Below are 21,384 nucleotides of genomic sequence, written 5' to 3'. Positions count from 1 at the left end.
AAGGTGATTAGGTGAGCGAAATTGAACATTTCAAGTCATTTCCTTTGCCCCTTGAAACCCCGATCCAGCTAGTGGTAATTTCCTTTGACCCCCTCAAACCCCGACCTAGCACTTCCTTTGCCTAGTCAAATCCACGACCTAACTGGGGCACTTCCTTTGCCCCCTCAAGAGTCTGATCAGCCTATGATGCACTTCCTTTGACCTCTTAGAATCCCAGTCAAGGTAGAAGGCCTTTGAATTTTAATTAAGGAAGAGCACTTGATGTTTTTGCAGCGATTTGGGAGATCTTGAGCTGAAGCGAACAAGGTTGGTGTCATTGTCATTGACCCCCACAATCCCCCACCTGCATGATGGCACTTCCTTTGGGATGTCAAAACTAGGACCTTTCACCTAACATTTCCTTTAACCCCCCAAACCGCGACCTGGCATTTCCTTTGCCTAATGAGATCTGCAAACAAGCACCAAGGCCTGTCCAAAAGCCCGATCATTCATTGAGACCTCATCATCCACTACCAACGTGAAGAGATATGTTTGAACGCTAATATTAGAGAGGGGCCTGCTTAAGTGATAGACGTTTCATTTCAAATTCAAAAGGAAAACAAGTCGGCTTTCAGCCTTTGGAAAATGGAATTGCAAATAGTTAAATGAAAGGCACAAGTCGGCCTTGAGATGAAGAAACACACCCCCTCAAACGCCTAGAAAGATAAAGTTGATCATTTCATTTGATCAACAATCATTGCAAAGAGCGAATTGTCTTCTAAGAGCAATGATTATGATCAGGGCAGCAACTTTTGTTTCATTCAATCAAGGCGAACTCATCATAAGGACTTGGTGAATTCTTTATTTGCTAAGTGAATTACCTCCCATATGCAGCGACTTCGATCAGGTGGCAACGATCCCATCCAAAAACAAAAGAATCCAACATCAAATAATCAGCAGGTTCACCATTGCAAACAGTGATCTGATTCTCATTCAGACATAAGGCGAAGTCAACATTGAGATTGAAGATTAGACATTGCCAATCCATTTTCAAGATTCGGCGAATTCATTACTTCAAAACAGCGAATTTGTTCTCATCAAGGGCAGTGGTCTTCAACTTCAGTAAGGCAATCAGCATCATCAATCAGTCAATTCAATGCTTCAAAGCATTAATCACAGCAAAAGCACATCAATACAAGGGCAATTTTGCCAAATTAAAGACCAATTTGAAGGTACCAGTCAGTTTAGAACTTGTTTTCAGGTCTGAATCGGGTTATATTTGATCATTTTTATTAAAATCAGACCTTAATTTGATGCTGGTACAACTTCAGGTTCATTATTTTTAAGAGGTTTCGGTCATGAGACACTTCTTTTGTCACACTTTTGATCATCTAATATGCTTTAATGCAAAATTCATGAAGATTGGATGATTATTTCCAGGTTTTAGATAAGTCTAGGGTTTATTACCACACCTAGGGTTTTAGTAACTCATCAAGATTTCAATGATATCATAAGCTTTCAATGTTGAATTACTAACCTAGATGCATTTCAAGATATTATAAACATTAAAGTCATATCAAAAAAACGAACTTAGACAACTCTCACAGGTAGAGCATTGCAGCCCCAAAGAATGGAGCAGGTGTACGCTAGACCCTCATCAAGGAAGATTCAAAGGGAGAGGTGTTGGAATCCAGGATAACATCATTTTAGAGCAATGTAGGAGACACCAACCTAGGACGAATGGATATTAAGAAGTTCCAAGGCCCTTTATATACAACCAAACCTTCTGGATTTTCGAAGATGATGATCGAGAACAAGATAGTAAGAGCAACAGACTTTCCTCCAACTATACAATGCAATGAGTTGATTGTTGAATGTCCCAAACACCATGATGCCAACACAAGAATGATAGTGGCACCTAATGGCAAAGTACTTGCCTACCTATCCGAGACAACCATCAGCGAAGCTTTCCACATACCCGATCCCAAAGGTATGGTCTACAAAAGCAAAGGAGCATAGGCAGTATATGAGAATGATCCTAACAAATGCTTGGGCATAATTAAAAAGTATTGGTTATTGAAGAGTAGGCCCGGCATATCCAAGGTACCCACCAGGCTTCACAGGATTGAGTTTAAGGAAGAATTTGGGGATTTGATCACCTTGCTCAACCAAATTACGGGAATCTCTCAAGCATCTCAGTTTGAGAATTGGATTTGAGAACAAAAACCCTTTTGTCCATTTGAGGCGATTATATTCAAGTATCACATTTGAGATTACTATTGCGATTTAATCAATTCATATTTGCAAGCAAATTCAGCAATATTTTCATATTATCAATACTTGTCGTGGTTTTGGAGATCATACATTGTTGTGCCTATTTATGTGTATACCTCATATATTATTATCAGCAAGTATCAGTAAAATTGTGAGCTTTTAGCAATGCTCTAGCTATCACCATACTGTTTAAGGACTATCATACAGCATTTAACTCGGTCACTAGTCTTGAAGACCTCTGCCCTACCAATTTCAGGAAACCTGTAACTGCTGCACAGTATTCTCCAGCATGCACTTGGCCTGATCTCATCCATATAGCAGCATTCAAAGTCAATCTGACCCATATGGTTTGTTATATATTCACTATATTTTGTATGAAATAAATTGACATTTTAGTGCCCAAATTTGGATCTATAAATGCTTATTTGCTGATTATTTTACTACTCTCCTCATTAATTGCTGTCATAAAAGATCAGATCTGTCATCACAATTTACTTGTGAGAGTTTCTAAATTCATTTTTGCATTAGTAATTGCCAAATCTACGACCATATTTATGTTATCTAATGTATGAGGGTTTATAATTAAGTTTTGAAATTTATTATTGCTGATCAGCATTAGTGCTAGGGTTTATATCTTTTATTTTTCAGTTTATCATAATCATAAAATAGGATAAATTACTTATTTACCTGAAGGTTTGGAGAGGGGACATTACAGTTTTTGTGAGACAGATTATGCCTTTTCCTTATACAACAGGCCCTAACCCAGGTCCCCTCCTCCATGGGTACCCTTTACAAGTCCAACACACTAACTCTATGTGCTCATAGGGAGACAATAATTGCTATTTGCCTTGAAGTTGATGCAAAGTATAATCCTCACCTCTTTTTCACCAAGTTTGTTTTGCTTTATTCCTTGCTTCTATTGATTTCTCTACCCACGTTTTATTCCCTTCCTGCTGCAATAAGGTGATTTGGGACATAAAGTTGGCTATAAGAGCTTTGCTACTTTGGAGCTGCATCCACTTACCCTCATTCCTTGCTGCCCTTACTTTAGCCAATTCACCACCTCTTACGTCTTATTGCACTGGCATTAAGTCTAAAGCTGTTTCTCATCTTCCATTGTCATCATTACAACTTTGATAGGTCTAAATTGGGTTCAGGTTATGTCCATGCCATGTAAATGTAATGCTACTAAGATAACATAATCAAAATAGAATTTGATCCAAGAAAGAAATCAACCTCAATCAATAAAACTACAGTTCATATAAGAAATGATTTATAAAATAGCTGCAGCACTTCTTGGAATTACAGCTGAAAGAATGAATGAGGATAACTATGAGCATACAAAACATATATAAATACTCTCCCTATAGGAGGATGAACCTTTTGAGAAATACATTCTCAACTCAATATCAATTCCAAATCACACACAATCAAATACTTTCAATCAGCAGCAGTACACTAACCGCAACTGCACCAAATTTAGATTCATCATAACTTCAGCTACAAATCACCAAGTCGTGTCAAGTCAACTCAAACCGAGTCTACCTACATGTATTGGGGACTACGACTAGCTTTGTATTTAACTGAAGAAAAATGGGATCCTTTATTGTCTCCTCCAAGTGAATAATACAGATAATTAATGTTCCAATTACTAGATATTATTAATATCTGTTGGCATTGAATTGTCATTGATGTCAACCAGTATTGCAGGCAGGCTACTGGTAGAGGTATGTCATCCGGGATGAAGAAGATTGTACCGGTATGGTGAAAGATAAATAAGGTATTGAGAAGATTAACATGAAGGCTTGTCAACTGGTATATGGTGAAAGACAAGTAATTGTTGAGACTATCAGTGACTTCACAGGTATGAGGTGAGATGCATGTGTGTGTGAGCATGTTAACTGATAACTGGTAGAGCTTATACCGGTCTGGAGTTTGGCTGCCTGTTTATGATGAAGAGGCAGAATGTTAAAGTAATCACAATCCACTGGAGGTGAAGATGTGCTACCGGTGTAGTGTGCACTGCTGGTTAGCAGAAGGAGTAGGTCTCACCGGTAGAGACATGTACCGGTATGAATTTGTTGAATGTTCAAGTATGAACCGACTGTGTGCCGGTGAGCTAAGTGATTGACTGTTGTGATGCCATGTGGAGCTGAGGTGGCAAACATGCATAGGTTCGTGAAGCCTCCATCGACATGGTTGTTGAAACAGCTAATCGACATTAATGAAACAGCAAAAAATCATGGGATTGTAACTGACTGATGCAGCTCAAGGAAGAAAGAATAACAAAGGAAGATCGAGGAGTAGTTGGTGCCTGGATCAATGCAAAGGAAATCAGATTGCAAGAAGACTTCGAAAAGGAAACAGCTGAGCGTTATATGAGCCGACAAATTTCAAGGTAGAAAATCATGTACGAGATTGCTATCTTTAGCAAGTATGCATTGGATAATGAAAAACGTGTACAGATGCATTCCTGGAGTACAGGTGATCGATCCAAGACAGGCTGGATCAAATCTCATGCAGATTGTGTCGAGTAAAGGAAATCCTAACCGCTCTGAGTTTGAATGGTTTCTTGGCGGGAAAGCTCAAGTTTAAATATGATCACTTGAGACTATGATTGTTGCTGCTGCAGTAAGAAGACAAGTGTGATATTGTTGTCTGAGAGTCAAAGAGAAAAGCACTTAAAGTGTTTATGAGCAAAGTATTGATTCACAGGAGAAGAAGAGCAAACCGCTATAAGGAACAACTGGTGAAGAGTGCATCGAACATAGAGGTGATAAACTGGCAGAAGCTGTGTCTGATTAAGAGTGATTGAGTGTGAGTTAAGAGGAGAAAGACATTGTGAGAAAGGATTGAGAAAGGTGATCAGCAAAGTCAAGTTGCAGAGTGGGTGGAGAGAATACAAACCGGTAAGGGTGAAACTGGCAGAGGAGAATTTTGTAAGGTTGCAAAACTTCATTTGCAACAGTGATTTCGTTTGTATATCTGAGTTTTATACTGCTTTCACTAAGTTGTAGCTTAGTGCAAGGGTTGTAGCTCCTTTAGGTTGTAGCCTATAAATTGTGCAAGGGTTGGTGCTCATAAAGCAGGGGTTGGTGCTCCTTGGGTTGGTGCCCTAAATTTTGTAATCAAAGTTTCATTGTGAGGCTCAATTGGAGTAGAAGATCTCCAACAGCTATTCTCACCGAGATTTTTCCCACATTGGGTTTTCCTCGTATATATCTAGTGTTGTGTGTTGCATCTTTGTGCATGTGGTATATTAATGTTTTAGCAAATCCTTTCACACACCTTGTTTGCACTAGTTGAGCTACCGATTAGCACTCAGTTTGTTTTATACATTACCGATATCTCCTTGTAGAAAGAAAAGAGTTTAAATCACTGATTCACCCCCCTCTCAGTTATCCATTGTGTCCAACAATTGGTATCAAAGCCCTAGGTTCCCTGTTTTGTCAAAAGCGTTCTCCAGCTTGGGTAGATCCTGTCAAGTGTTCACAATGGCAAGAAACGAATGTGCCTCCTCAAAAGCTCCTATGTTTGATGGTGTCAACTATGCGTATTGGAGTAGAAGAATGGAAACCTATTTGTCCTCTCTAGGTTGTGATGTATGGATGTCGGTTGTAAATGGATATACAGTTCCTAATAATACCACTACTGATCCAGATGCTAAGAGGGAATATGAGAACAATGCTAAAGCCAAGAATGCCATTCTTAGTGGGCTATCTGATAATGAGTTTGTCAAAGTTATGCACTGCTCTTCTGCCAAGGAGACCTGGGACAAGTTGCAGAAGATATTTGAAGGCGATGCTAAAATCAAGGAAGCCAAGCTGCAGACTTTGAGAGCACAGCTTGAGGGTTTGAAGATGAGAGATTAAGAGAAGATTGCTGACTATCTCCAAAGGGTTGATGAAACAACAAACACCATTAGAGGGCTTGGAAAAGAAATAAAAGATGAGGTGGTAGTGAAGAAAGTACTTAGATCTCTTACATCTAAGTATGATACAAAGGTCTCAGCAATAGAAGAAGCAAAAGATCTGAAAGTCTTCACAATGGATGAGTTGTATGGCTTCCTAACTGCTTATGAGATGAGGATTGTCGGTACTGATGTTGTGAAAAAACAAGCTGCAATCAAGACATCAAGAAAAGGAAAAGAAGAATCTGCTCATGATGCAACCGGTGAAGACTCTGATGACATCATGGCAAACTTTGTCAGAAGACTCAAGACAGGTTTAGGCAAATATAAAGGCAAGCTGCCTTTGAAATGTTTCAACTGTGGAAAGATTGGACATTTTGCTGCTAAATGTCCTTATGGTGATAAGAATGAAGATGATCAATCAAAAGGTAGCAGATCATTTAGTAAGGATAGGAAGAAAAATGTCTACCAGCATGGTAGGAAAGGCTACCGGAAGCAGAGCAGTCTTTACACACATGAAGATGATACCACAGATGAGGAAAGTGCCTCAGATGACTATTGCAGTGGAGAAGAAGTAAGAGCAAACCTTTTTATGGCTCAAGTGGTATCGGTACCTGAAGAAGCAGAAGAGGAAGAGCAAGAAGGTGAAGGAGATCTTAAAGCAGAACTCATTAGTGCCTTAGATGAGCTAAAGAAAACAAGAAGAGAGTTGAAGAAGGTAAAAAGGCTTGCAGTTGAAGAACAAGAGTTGTTGGAACAATCTCTTGAAGAGTCCCAGAAAACTATTGCAAATCTAAAACTCCAGTTGAAAGAGGCCAAGAGGATGTGTGAAGTCACTAGTATCGGTCTGAGTGAAAAGGAAAAGGAACATCAGAATCTAGAAGCAAAAATAGTGAACTCCGGAAGGACTTAGAGAAAAATCAGGAAGAAATAAAAGTGAGAAGCAAGTATGAAGGCAGCACTGAAGCTCTGGACAAGATGTTGAGCAAACAGAAGCAATCCAAAGATACCGGTGGCTTAGGTTTTCAAAAAGGTCAAAGTTCAAATAGCAAAGACACATTCGATAAGGAAATACAATTCACTTCTACAAAGGAAGGTAAAGAGAAGAAGACATTCACGGTGGGCAAAGATACCGGCAAAAAGACATATGCAGATGCTGCTAGAAACCGCTACACAAACCGGTATGCTAAATCAATGAACCGGAGACCATAATCAATGCACCGACATGCAGATCCAAGGAGAAATGCAAGCATTGACCATGAAGGATTCACAAGGGTTAGCAGCATGAAAGGAAGCCCCCTGGTGAGGCAGCCGTTTGCAGGTTCAAGACAACCTAACCAGTATGTTCCAAATTTTCAAGGTTATTGTCACCGGTGCAATAAGTTTGGTCATAGAATGGCAGATTGTAGGAAAATGAATGTCAACCCTAGTTTTGAGAGTAGAAACTCATTTGCTGCATTACAAAGTACAAATATCATGTGTTATAATTGCAATGAGTTTGGTCACAAGAGTTATGAATGTAGGAGTAACATGCAAATGTCCTACAAGAATGTATTGAGTACATCTTTTGGTGCTAATGTGAAATGTTGTAAGTGTCAAAATTTTGGTCACATAGCAAAGCACTATCAGCTGAGAACTGACAAGCAAAAGAGAGTTGTACCAGATGAGAAGTTGGAAACAAAACCGGAACACAAAGTGACAGAAGAGGAAAAGAAAGAAGAGAAACCGGTTTGGGTAAAGAAGGAGAAAAACAAGACAAAGTCCAGCCTGATTGTGCAGACTACTCTACATGCTGAAAGGAGGAATTTATGGGTAGTTGATAGTGGTTGCTCAAATCACATGACCGGAGATAAGAAAAAGTTCATCAAGCTTGATGATTGGAATGGTGGTTCAGTCCGGTTCGGTGACAACAACTCCATCAAGATCAAAGGTCGAGGTACACTGAATATTGATGGAAAGTTCAAGGCTCATGATGTGTACTATGTGGAAGGTTTGAAGCATAACCTGCTGAGTGTAAGTTAGATGTGTGACAAAGTGTACAAGTTCTCATTTGATTCTACTGGTTGCCAGATAAGGAAGCAAAGTACCAGTCAGGTGGTAGCAGAAGGAAAGAGAACAGAGGGTAATGTCTACAATCTGAAGGAATGCTATGAGTCCCAATGCATGATGGGACAGGTTGATGAAAGTTGTTTGTGGCACCGGAGACTAGGCCATGTGAATTTTAACAATCTGGTGAAGATAAGCAAGAACCGGTATGTGAGAAACATACCTCAAATCATAAAACCGGCAAGCACATTCTATGATGAATGTGTCAGAGGTAAGCAAGAAAAGGTCAGTTTTAAAACAAAAGAATATAACACGTCAAGACCTTTGGAGTTGATACATACCGACTTATGTGGGCCAACACGGACAAGAGCTTTGGTCGGAGAAAGGTATTTCATGTTGTTCATAGATGATTACTCAAGAATGACTTGGGTAACCTTCCTGCATGGCAAGCCACAAGCATTTGAGAGATTCAAAATTTTCAGGAAGATGGTGGAAAATGAAAGTTGACACCGGTTAAAGTGCTTAAGATCTAACCGAGGTGGAGAATTTTCTTCAAATGAATTTGTTGACTATTGTGAGAAACATGGAATTCGAAAACGGTATTTAGCTGCAAAGACACCTCAGCAAAATGGGGTGGTGGAGAGGAAAAATAGGACAGTGAAGGAGATGGCCAGGACAATGTTGAATGAGGCCAACATAACGGATATATACTAGAAGGAAGCAGTTCATACTTCTGTCTACACTTTAAACTAGGTTCAGTTAAGGGTGAACAGTAGAATGACTCCTTATGAGTTATGGAATAAAAGGAAACCATCACTCAAACACTTCAAAGTGTTTGGAAGTAAGTGCTTCATCAAGAAAGATGCTGATGGATTGGGAAGTTTTGATTCCCAGAGAGATGAAGGAATTTTCTTGGGATACTCAACCAACAGTAAAGCCTACAAATGCTACAACAAGAGATTGAGAACAGTGGTTGAGAGTGTACATGTGAGAATAGATGAAGACTCACACAGAGGACAATCTGCACCTGCACCTGCACCCTACATTGATGAGTCAGATGTGGAATATGAAGAACAATCTGACAATGGACCAATAGAAGATGTACCAAACAAGACTCCCAACCAGTATGTGCAGAAGAATCATCCAGAAGAACAGATCATTGGAGATAGGAATGAAGGTATGCAGACCAAAAGGAGATTAGCCCGGGAAGGTGAGCAGGTAAATTTCTGTCTAATAACTGAAGTAGAGCCCAAAACTTTTGATGATGCTAGCAAAAGTGAGAAGTGGGTAGATGACATGGTTGAAGAACTGAGACAAATTGAGAAAAATCAGACTTGGGAACTTGTTCCTAGACCGGCAGACAAGAATGTCAGAGGTACCAAATGGGTCTACCGGAACAAGATGAATGAAGAAGGTAAGATTGTCCGGCATAAAGCAAGGTTAGTTTGCAAAGGGTATGCTCAAGTTGAAGGTATTGACTTTGAAGAAATCTTTGCACCGGTGGCTAGGTTAGAGGCAATAAGAATGTTTTTAGCTTTCTCATCCTACAAGGGATATAAAGTATATCAGTAGGATATTAAATCTGATTTTCTCAATGGCAATCTTGAAGAAGAGGTGTATATGGAACAGCCGGAAGGGTACTCGTTGCATGAAGATGAGAGTTTTGTATGCCGATTGAAGAAAGCCCTGTATGGTTTGAAGCAGGCTCCCAGAGCATGGTATTCCCGATTAGACAAATACTTGAAGGAGCAAGGATTCCGAAAAGGGAATGCAGACAGCAACTTGCATGTCAAGGCAAATGGAGATCGCATGATTATAGTTGTTGTATATGTGGATGATATTATCTTCGGTGGAGACAAGGATGTTGGCATTCTACACTCTTATGAGAAATGGTTGATGTTGTCATTGATGGCAATCAACCAGTAACAGGTTTCTACTCATGCACCGGCATCGTAGACATCATACACCGGCAGGCACCGACACCGGTAGGCACGTTCACCGGCATCCAAATTACACCAGAAAAGAAGTATACCGGCACTCAAACCAACATGTGACAAGTTTTGCTTATATGAATTGTATTGTAAATATAATTAATTATTTATAAGCCGACTTGGTATATTGTAAAAGACTCATATATGTATGAGATCTTGTAGATCATTTTGTGAGAGTATGAGGCGGTAATAGTAAGAGATTGTAATGGTATGACATATGGAAGGATAATTATTGTAAGACAGCGAAAGGTTTTGATTGAGGTTTTTTATTTAGCTTTAACCGGTACTGAAGCTGGCATTAGAGATGCTATTTTGAGCAATACATTGTATTGGATTTAATTATCCATTTTGTAGTCAGTGAGACTCTTCATTGAGTTGTGCGCTCTAGGCCGTTGGCCTTCCTGCATGTGCAGGCCCTTATTGTAAGTAGTATTTATTCATATTGGTCAGTGAATAAATATTGTGGGTCACAAATCCCACCGAGGTTTTTCCCACACCAGGTTTCCTCGCCAAAATATCTGTGTTATGGTGTGTATTTATGATGTCTCTATTATTTCTCTTTACTGCACTATTTCTTGTTTACCGGTACATTGATTTGCATTGCGAAGTTAAAAATAAGTTTAAATTTCTGCTAGCTGCTAAGACACTGATTCACCGCCCCCCCCCCCCCTCTCAGTGTCTTTAGGACTATCATTGATTCTAACAAAGGACATCATGTGCAAAGATTTTGCAAATCAGATGAAGACAGAGTTTGAGATGTCCATGTTGGGTGAGTTGTCCTATTTTCTTGGTTTGCAGATCTCTCAGAAGGAAAAAGGAATTTTCATCTCCCAAACCAAGTATGCGAAAGACATGCTGAAGAAATTTCAAATGGAGGACAACAAACCGGTAAGTACTCCCATGGTTACCGGTTGTAAGTTGAACAAACTAGATGAATCACCGGAAATTGAGAAAATACTGTATAGGTCTATGATTGGTAGTTTGTTGTATTTAACAGCATCTAGACCGGATATTGTACAAGTTGTTTGCATGGTAGCAAGATTCCAAGCTCCTCTTAAACAGTCTCACTTAAATGCAGTCAGAAGAATTTTCAGGTATCTGCAAGGGACTATCAGCTATGGTCTGTGGTATCCAAAGAAAGGAGACTTCTCTTTGCAGGCTTATACTGATGCAAATTGGGCAGGAAGTATTGATGACCGGAAAAGTACAAGTGGAGGTGCTTTCTACTTAGGAGACCAGTTAGTATCATGGCACAGTAAGAAGCAAGATTCAGTGTCACTATCTACTGCTGAGGCAGAATACATAGCAGCTGCTACATGTTGTTCACAGGTTTTATGGATGAAGCAGACACTGAAAGACATACAGGTGGAGATACTGGAACCTATTCCAATCTGGTGTGATAACTCCAGTGCAATCAACATCTCCAAGAATCCAGTAATGCACTCAAGAACAAAACACATTGCAATCAAGTATCACTTCTTGAGGGAGAAGGTAGCAGACAAGGAGGTTCTGGTAGAATATGTTCCCACCGGTGAGCAGATTGCTGACATACTTACCAAGCCACTTCCATTGGGTCCTTTTGAGTACCTGAGACAAAAAATGGGAGTTGTCCCACCATCTTGTAGCACTTAAATGCATGATTCAGGGGGAGTCTTGAATCATGAAGCATGGACACAGGGGGAGAGAATGTCTTAACCAAAAGTTGTCAAGGGAGAGATTATTGGTGTCAAACTAAGGTTCCCTTTGCCATTGTTGTCAAAGGGGGAGTGAAACTGGAAAAGGAATGTTGACATCAATGCCAAAGGGGGAGATTGTTGGCATTGAGTTGTCATTGATGTCAATCGGTATTGCAGGCAGGCTACCGATAGAGGTATGTCAACTAGGATGAAGAAGATTGTACCGGTATGGTGAAAGACAAATAAGGTATTGAGAAGATTAACATGAAGGCTTGTCAACCGGTATGGTGAAAGACAAGTAGTTGTTAAGACTATTAGTGACTTCACCAGTATGAGGTGAGATGCATGTGTGTGTGAGTATGTTAAGTGATAACCGGTAGAGCTTATACCGGTCTGGAGTTTGGCTGTCTGTTTATGATGAAGAGGCAGAATGTTAAAGTAATCACAATCCATCGGAGGTGAAGATGTGCTACCGGTGTAGTGTGCACTGCCGGTTAGCAGGAGTAGGTCTCGCCGATAAAGACATGTACCGGTATGAGTTTGCTAAATGTTCAAGTATGAACCGACTGTGTGTCGGTGAGCTAAGTGATTGACCATTGTGATGCCATGTGGAGCTGAGGTGGCAAACATGCAGAGGGGAGAAGCCTCCATCGACATGGTTGTTGAAATAACTAATCGACATTAATGAAAGAGCCAAAAATCACGGGATTCTAACTGACTGATGCGGCTCGAGGAAGAAAGAATAACCGAGGAAGATCAGGGAGTAGTTGGCGCCTGGATCAATGCAAAGGAAATCAGATTGCAAGATGACTTCGAAAAAGAAATAGCTGAGCGTTTTACGAGTCGACAGATTTCAAGGTAGAAAACCATGTACGAGATTGCTATCTTTAGCAAGTATGCATTGGATAATGGGAAACGTGTACAGATGCATTCCCGGAGTACAGGTGATCGATCCAAGACAGACTGGATCAGATCTCATGTAGATTGTGTCAAGTAAAGGAAATCCTAACCGCTCCGAGTTTGAATGGTTTCTTGGCGGGAAAGCTCAAGTTTAAATATGATGACTTGAGACTGTGATTGTTGCTGCTGCAGTAAGAAGACAAGTGTGATATTGTTGTCTGAGAGCCGAAGAGAAAAGCACTTAAAGTGTTTATGAGCAAAGTATTGATTCACAGGAGAAGCAGAGCAAACCGGTATAAGGAACAACCGGTGAAGAGTGCATCGAACATAGAGGTGATAAACCGGCAGAAGCTGTGTCTGATTAAGAGTGATTGAGTGTGAGTTAAGAGGAGAAAGACATTGTGAGAAAGGATTGAGAAAGGTGATCAGCAAAGTCAAGTTGCAAAGTGGGTGGAGAGAATAAAGACCAGTAAGGGTGAAACCGGCAGAGGAGAATTTTGTAAAGTTGCAAAACTTCATTTGCAACAGTGATTTTGTTTGTATATCTGAGTTTTATATTGCTTTCAATAAGTTGTAGCTTAGTGCAAGGGTTGTAGCTCCTTTAGGTTGTAGCCTATAAATTGTGCAGGGGTTGGTGCTCCTTTGAGTTGGTGCTCATAAATCAGGGGTTGGTGCTCCTTGGGTTGGTGCCCTAAATTTTGTAATCAGAGTTTCATTGTGAGGATGGATTGGAGCAGAAGATCTCCAGCAGTTATTCTCACCGAGGTTTTTCCCACATTGGGTTTTCCTCGTATATATCTGTTGTTGTGTGTTGCATCTTTGTGCATGTGGTATATTAATGTTTTAGCAAATCCTTTCACACACCTTGTTTGCACTAGTTGAGCTATCGGTTAGCACTCAATTTGTTTTATACATTACCGATATCTCCTTGTAGAAATAAAAAAGTTTAAATCACTGATTCACCCCCCTCTCAGTGATCCATTGTGTCCAACAATATCAACTCTAAACCTTACTGGAGTCTTGTGATGGAACTACCTCAGTTTTGTTTACCTATTCTAGCTTTAGCAATCGCTCCTAAACATAAGGAGACTCAAAAATCACTAAATAGGATATTATCATAATGTAGATAATATGAACTAATCTCTTAAGTACGAAGAATGCTTGCGAGCTACAAATTTTAACATTAATATCAATGTCCTCTTATTCTTTCATGTCAATTTCTCAAGGGTTTACCAAATACCTCCTTGGTCAGAAGGCCTTTCTGTAGACAATGAAAAACGTTTTCGTTGCTCCTCCAACCTGAAATAGAACGATAACCAAACATAAATTTGATATTACCAAAATAATAAATTAAAATCTTAAAGTAAATACATTAAGAAGTTGTATTATTCAAATAAACTAGAATTCATAAATAAATCAACTAATCTGATAACCGATAAATAGAGACTCGCTATGATTTCCAAATTTCAAGTTCTACAAGAAGAAAGTATAATACAGAAATTTGAAGCATTTCAAATTATTGAACAAAGCTTCCTTAAAGGAAAAAAGGCATCTGTATTCTCACATCAACCAAGATCTATAAGCTAAAAGCCCTTCAAAGTATTGAGATTTTTTTAATATAAGGCCAAAATTGTATTGATAGGAAAAATATTTTGTAATGTCCCCATTTTTAGCAATATTGTTTCACAAGCTTTTGGCCAGTTCCCAAGTTTTCCCATTGTAATGTCCCTTTTTGGGATTTGCCTGAATTTTATCTTGAAACAGTAATTCCAACTTAAGATGACAATAATATTATCTTTACCAATATAACTTTATAATATAATTACCAATTGTAGGCCCTTTATGCAATATTCCCGGTTTAGGGCCTGCAAACAATATTAATCACTAGAAACTGATTAAGTATCAAGAATTCATGACAGCATCTAAATCCATATAAGCATCATTCATATCCAAATCAATACACCTTAATATAACATTTGGTGCAAGGCATATTCTTTATAGTCAACCATATTAGGAATTCATTGGAAATGCTTGTAAACAGCAATCTCAAGGATGGTCGTCCTTGTATTGCGAGAGCATAGAATAATTTCTGATCCATTCCATCCCTCAGTCCACCTTAGAGGCTGGCTGTCCTCCTCAACCAAGCCCAAGAGCACGGAAAGTATTTCTGGTCCATTTCACCTCCTGGCCCACAAGCATGGCAGGATTTTTGGTCCATCCATCTTGGGATGGCATACTTGATAAGATGCATGAAGGATTTCTGATCCTTCAACTCTCAAGAACTGAGAAGACTGGCCATCCTTACTATTTGCAAGACATTTCTATAAACTCAAAATAGATTGCTAAAGGAATTTGCTATATAATTGCTGATAAATACCTCTTAATGGAGATGCAATAGATTTACTCACAAATGGTTGCAATAACTTAATTTCTGATATATACATATGGCTGTTCTTCATTTTTATTCTAAAATTATTCTTCAATTTGATTTCTGAATGCTATTCTTTGCTGCAATCAATATGTATTTCAAATAGATGTCTTATTTCTCCATTCTTACTTTACCTACAAATGACTCTTACCCCCCTTTATACCTTCTAATATGGGGAAATCACATTGTTTCTTTTGCAAAGGATATATCCCTTCACAAATGGATTGCTGCCCTAGTATGCCTTAAAGTAGTCACTGGCAATTATGTACAATTTAATCATAGTCAGCCCTTTTCTACTTACTTTCTTCTAATTTTAGTCCGCCCTTAAAAAAAATTGATATTTACTTTCCTAATTCTAGTTGGCCCCTTTAAATTAGTTGCTGCCATTTTAATTCCCTTAAATGGGTCGACCTCTTGCGATAAATTGCTTTTATTTTCAATTGCATCACCTAGGTCTTTTATTATTAAGACTGCAATTTCTAGCAGGGGCATGACACCCATAAGCTCTAGGTGTGTTGGGGAGAACTCCAAACTTCTTGGAGGATGTAGGTTGAATATTTATGGGTTTCTATTTGTGGCATTGAGCTCACAGGGCGTTACGGATTGCTATGACACTTTCAAAAGTGTTTTCAAGCTCCTAGGGTGTTCTCCAAACTTCTTGGAGAGCACATCTATTTGTAGTAAGACACCCGATTGGCTCTAGCCATCATCCTACATCTTTAGTAGCCTCTCAATGCGATCAAAGTTTGATTCCAAATTATTTTCTATTAGAATAATATTCTTTATTTATTTAATGGTCAATATGATGTGATTTTGTAAATATTAGAACTTTCTATTTTTTCATTCTTCATCAATTGTTTCTTTTAGAAACATCGATCTGTTGTATTCTATTTAATGATCTTTTTGATCATTTGTAAACACAATTAAGTTTTTACCAATTACTTCTCAAAAATATGGTATTAGATCCATAACAACTAATTCGTCAAAAATTTTGTGCACTACGGATTTTTGAAACTAACTTCTCAACACATCGCGTGAATTTTTAGGTGAAGAGTCACGAGTTTGATTCTTCCGTTCTGCTTCTCTTCATGTCACGCGATATTCTTCTGCAGCTCGCATCCATTTTTTTTTCTCATGATTTTCAATTCGCACCCGACACGATTTCGTCTCTACACCTGCCACGATATGTTTTTCCAGCGGCACCTTTCGTCTTCAGCAATGTGATTTCGCGCACGATCTATGCTCCTCCGCGTGATGGGATTTGTTCTCCTGCGTTTCACATTTTCTCCGACGGATTTTTACCTCTACGGCATGCATTTTTTGCAACTTTCTGCGCGCGATTTTCATACCCGTGATGGCAATATTTTTTCAATGATTTTTCACGAATTCCTTGCTACTCATACGCGATTTTTCAAGAGTCTTCTGCAACGCACAACTAGGGTTTTCGGCTTCTACACGTCTGCAATCTACTTTGACCTAGGGATTTTTCAGACCATCCGTTTTTTGACTACCTAGGGTTTCTACAACTTCGGGTAGGATTTTGACCCTTCATTTGCAGACGAAAAATTATTTTGATTATAGTTTCCTTGTGGGTTTTTCGAGAGCACTTTTGGGTTTAAGTCGGATTTTTCTAGGTCAGCCAAAAGAAATTCTAAAAATTAGTGCCAACCGTACTTCATCTTTTTCGAAGTCTGTACCTGATTCTGCCTTTGTTTCAGTTTCACGCCTTTTCATATTTCTCGTTTTCGTGCATTGGGAAATGTGCAAGATGGCATCATTAACCAACTTAATGTTGGAAGCCAATTAGAAATTTAATGGCAAGAATTATAACACCTAGAAGCAGCGCATGCTGACTATTTTTTAATATTGCCACCAAGATGATCTTGTTTTGGGAAAAGAATCTCGTCCTTCCACAACCGGATCAGATCAAGACAAGTTTGATGACCAAATCAGCATCAAAAATTTGGAAGCATTTGAAGGAGTTGCATGAGACATCCAACAAAAGCCGAGAGTTCTTCCTAAAGAACCAGTTGTTCTCCATCATGATGGATGAACGAATGTCCTTATAGGAGCATCTTACGAAGATTAAGGACATTCGAGATCAGCTCGAAGCTATTGGTTGGAAAATGGAGGAAGAGGATATGGTAGTCATAACCCTGAAAAGTCTGCCAAAATCCTATGAGCATTTTATAGAAACTCTCAACATTACTTCAACAAATGTTGATCTGAAATTTCCAAAGTTGTGCACCAAACTTCTGCAGCAGGATCGTTGGAAACAATAGTTTGGTAGCAGTGCCACTTCATCCTCCTCAGAACAAGCCTTTGCAGCCAAATCCTTTCACAAGGATAAAGGCAAATCTCAGTCATCGCAATCATCTCAACAGAAGGGCTCCAGCCAATCTCAGGAAGGTTCGAAGAAGAAAAAGGTTCAGTGCAATTATTGTCACATATATGGCCATATGATCAAGGATTGTTGCAATCGGATAGCTTCCGAACAGCAAAAGCAGGGGGGGTCTCAGCCTAAAACCAATGTCGCTGAGCACACAGATCAGAAAGAGTCTTCCTTTTACACCTTCATGGCTAAAAGACCTGCAGACCATGTGAAGTCTTCTGCCTGGCATATAGATTCTAGTGCTTCTCAACATTTCACTCACAGGCGTGATTGGTTTACAGAATTCTCTCCCTATATTGATTTAGTTGTTTTTGGAAGAGATGAAGAGTATACGATTGTCGGCAAGAGCAACATTCAGATACAGTCTAGTGGGAGGAATCTCATATTCCTCAATATATACTACGTTCCTGGCATGGAACTGAACCTTCTCTCTATGAGTAAAATTATGCGGCATTCTCCTCAACTTGATGTGATATTCAATGCTCACAAGTGTTCGATTGTTGATCGTGCGACACGCACTACTGTAGCTATTGGCATTGAGGATCATGGCCTTTACAGACTTGTGGATACAGGTGATTCTCTTGAGCATGCCTTTGCAGCTAAATCATCCTCCATTACCAGTCTATGGCATCAGCAATATGGTCACCTGAACATTCATTACCTTGCTTAGCTTGTTCGAGAAGATTTAGTACATGGCCTACTTGAAATTCAAACTTAGAATCAGCGAGTTTGTGAAGCTTGTCAGGCTGGGAATAAGCACGGAACACCATTTAAGGATGGTGATTCATGGCAAGCCTCTAAGGTACTACAATTGATCCACACTGATGTATGTGGTCCAATGAATACTCCTTTTGTTACTAGGTGCAGGTATTTCTTGTTTTTTGTGGATGATTTCAGTCATAAGATGTGGGTGTACTTTCTTAAACAAAAATCAGATGTGTTTCCTATATTTTAGAAATTTAAGGCCTTAGTAGAAAAAGAGTCTAGTTGTTCTATTATTACTCTTAGGTCTAATAATGGGGGGGAGTTTTGTTCTACTACTTTATCCACTTTCTGTGATACACATGGCATAAAACGTCAATTAACCATACCATACACCCCTCAGCAAAACGGCGTTGTAGAGCGTCGCAACCACACCATTACAGAAATGGCTAGGTCTATGTTGGAACATAGAAATGTTCCTAAGAAGTATTGGCCAAAAGCAGTGTTTACTGCAGTCTATCTCCTTAAATGGTCTCCCACTCATTCTATTAAGGGGAAGACTCCTAAGGAAGCCTGGACTGTTCGCAAACCCAGGATCAATCATCTAAAAGTTTTTGGCTCTTTAGCATATGTATGGATTACAGATGCTAAGCACTCCAAGTTGGATTCCAAGAGTCAGAAGCTTATGTTTACAGGGGATAGTGACAACCACAAGGCTTATCGGCTGCTTGATGTAGACACTGATCGTCTCATCTTCAGTCGTGATGTTGTCTTTGATGAAGAACGAGGACCTTTTCAGCTTTCCTCATCTGAGCAGCATTTTGAGGATCAGCCTTTGAAGGCTTTTGATTTAGGTGTCTGTCTTCCACTTGGTTCATCCGATGGGAGGGATGATGCAGATTCTGAATTTGATGATGCACTACATGAATTTCCTCCGGATGACGCTAATCTTCTACTTGTTCCAGATCCTGTTCCACCTCCACTTCCAATTATTCCTCCTGCATCTGATGTTGGCACTTCTACTCTCCGGACTAAATAGTGGGCTAAGTCCATCAGTGATCTTCGTCCTAATGAGCTCATTGAGGGTAGATCTTCCAGAAATAAGGGCAAGCAGCAAAATACAATTAATTTTGCTCTCATGGCCAACATTCATAGTATTTATGAGCCTCAAACATATGCAGAGGCAAAAGGGATTCCAAAGTGGGAACAAGTAATGAAAGCAAAATACCAGAGCCTTATGAAAAACAACACCTGGGTTGTCTCTGATCTTCCTCTAGGGAAGAAGCCCATTAGCTGCAAAAGGGTGTATAAGGTCAAGTATCATGCAAGCGGTACCTTGGATAAATACAAGGCCAAATTCGTTGCTCGAAGATTCACACAATGGGAGGGCATTGATTATGAGGAGACTTTTGCTCCTACTGTCAAGATGAGTACCATTCGTCTTCTTCTTGCTATTGCAACTCAGTTTGGAAGGAAAGTCCATCAGATGGACGTTAAGAGTGCCTTCCTCAACGATGAGTAGCAAGAAGTAGTCTACATGACGCAGCCTCCTGGTTTCAAGGTTGCCGGCAAAGAACATCAAGTATGTAGACTCATGAAAGCACTCTATGGACTCAAACAAGCTCCTCGAGCGTGGTACGTCAAGATTGATCAGTACTTGGTTGCTCATGTTTTCAGCATAGTCCTTCTGACAGTAATTTGTATATCAAACACTCTAGTGATGATGTTCTCTTTCTTGTTGTTTATGTGGATGACTTGATCATTACTGGCAATTCAGCACATTTGATTGCAGAAATCAAACAAGACCTGTGCAAGGCTTTTGATATGACAGATTTGGGGCTTCTCCATTATTGTTTAGGTGTTGAGGTTTGGCAAACTAATGGTGGCATTTTTATTTCTCAATCTAAGTATGCCAGGAACTTGCTTGACAGGTTTCGAATGCAGGATTGTAAACCTGCTTCTATGCCTATGGAGATAGGACTGAAGTTGTCAGCCAAGTCTGATTCTCCTCCTGTAGATGAAACAACATTCAGGCAACTAGTGGGTAGTCTCATCTATCTTACTTCTACTAGACTTGATCTCAGTTTTTTAGTGCTACATTTCACGCTTCGTGACAACCCCCAAGGTTGATCGTTGGGTAGCAGCGAAGCGTGTGCTACGTTGTGAAGTGCACTTTTGATTATGGACTTCTTTACACTCAAAGTCACGATCCTAGACTCAGTGGTTTCACAGATTCAGGTTGGGCAGGTTCGGTTGATGACATGAAATCAACATATGGGTATGTGTTCAGTTTGGGATCTGGTGCAGTCACATGGACTAGTAAAAAGCAATAGGCAGTGGCTCTCTCCTCGACACAAGCAGAGTATCAAGGAGCAGTTAAGGCACCTTGTGAGGCAGTTTGGCTTTGTCGAATGCTTGCGGATATGCAAATATCTCAAGCAAGTCCGACTCCCTTGTTCTATGATAAACAGGGAGTTCTCGAACTTGTCAAAAATCAAGTCTTCCATGAAAGAACCAAGCACATGGAAACTCATTTTCACTTCATCAGAAAGCTTGTCGAAGACGGCACAGTTCAGTTGCAATATGTTCCAACTGCGGATCAGACTGCAGACATTCTCACCAAGTCTCTCAGCCCAAATAAGTTTGCTAAATTCAGGGGACAGCTTGGTGTTGTTGACAGATTGACCATTAAGGGAGGGTATTAGAATAATATTCTTTATTTATTTAATGGTCAATATGATGTAATTTTGTATATATTAGAACTTTCTATTTTTTCATTCTTCATCGATTGTTTCTTTTAGAAACATCGATATGTTGTATTCTATTTAATGAACTTTCTGATCATTTGTAAATACAATTAAGTTTTTACCAATTACTTCTCAGTAATATTTTCAATGCTTTCCACAAGTTGGGTGAGTTATTAAACAATTAATTACAATATTACTAACAAGGTCTAATGTTAAGAAATAATAAAAAGACTACTTAGTGTAATAGCTCGTTGGAAAGGTAATGAAGTGTTTTCAAAGTTTCATGCCTAGTTAAATGGGCCATTGCACATGAAATGTTATTATTATTTCAAAAAAAGT

At 39.4% G+C, this 21,384-nt stretch overlaps 1 protein-coding gene across 6 annotated transcripts in view; it reads right to left on the bottom strand.

Moving 5' to 3' along the window:
* Positions 1 to 21,384, bottom strand: part of LOC131034934 (DEAD-box ATP-dependent RNA helicase 21) — a 223,990-nt gene that overhangs the window by 178,409 nt on the left and 24,197 nt on the right. For all 6 annotated transcript variants that reach the window (XR_009372623.1, XM_059221467.1, XM_059221468.1 and 3 more), the window contains one exon: positions 14,017 to 14,075. Coding sequence is in view for 5 of the 6 variants with exons in the window: in XM_059221467.1 (XP_059077450.1) it covers positions 14,017 to 14,075 (59 nt within the window). In the remaining variant the exon portion in view is untranslated. The remainder of the gene's footprint in view (positions 1 to 14,016; positions 14,076 to 21,384) is intronic.

This window comes from Cryptomeria japonica, chromosome 5 (genome assembly GCF_030272615.1).
Source record: "Cryptomeria japonica chromosome 5, Sugi_1.0, whole genome shotgun sequence".
Classification (NCBI taxonomy): Eukaryota; Viridiplantae; Streptophyta; class Pinopsida; order Cupressales; family Cupressaceae; genus Cryptomeria; species Cryptomeria japonica.
Note: the sequence above shows the minus strand (reverse complement) of the source record. Positions and strands in the feature narration are given on the sequence as shown.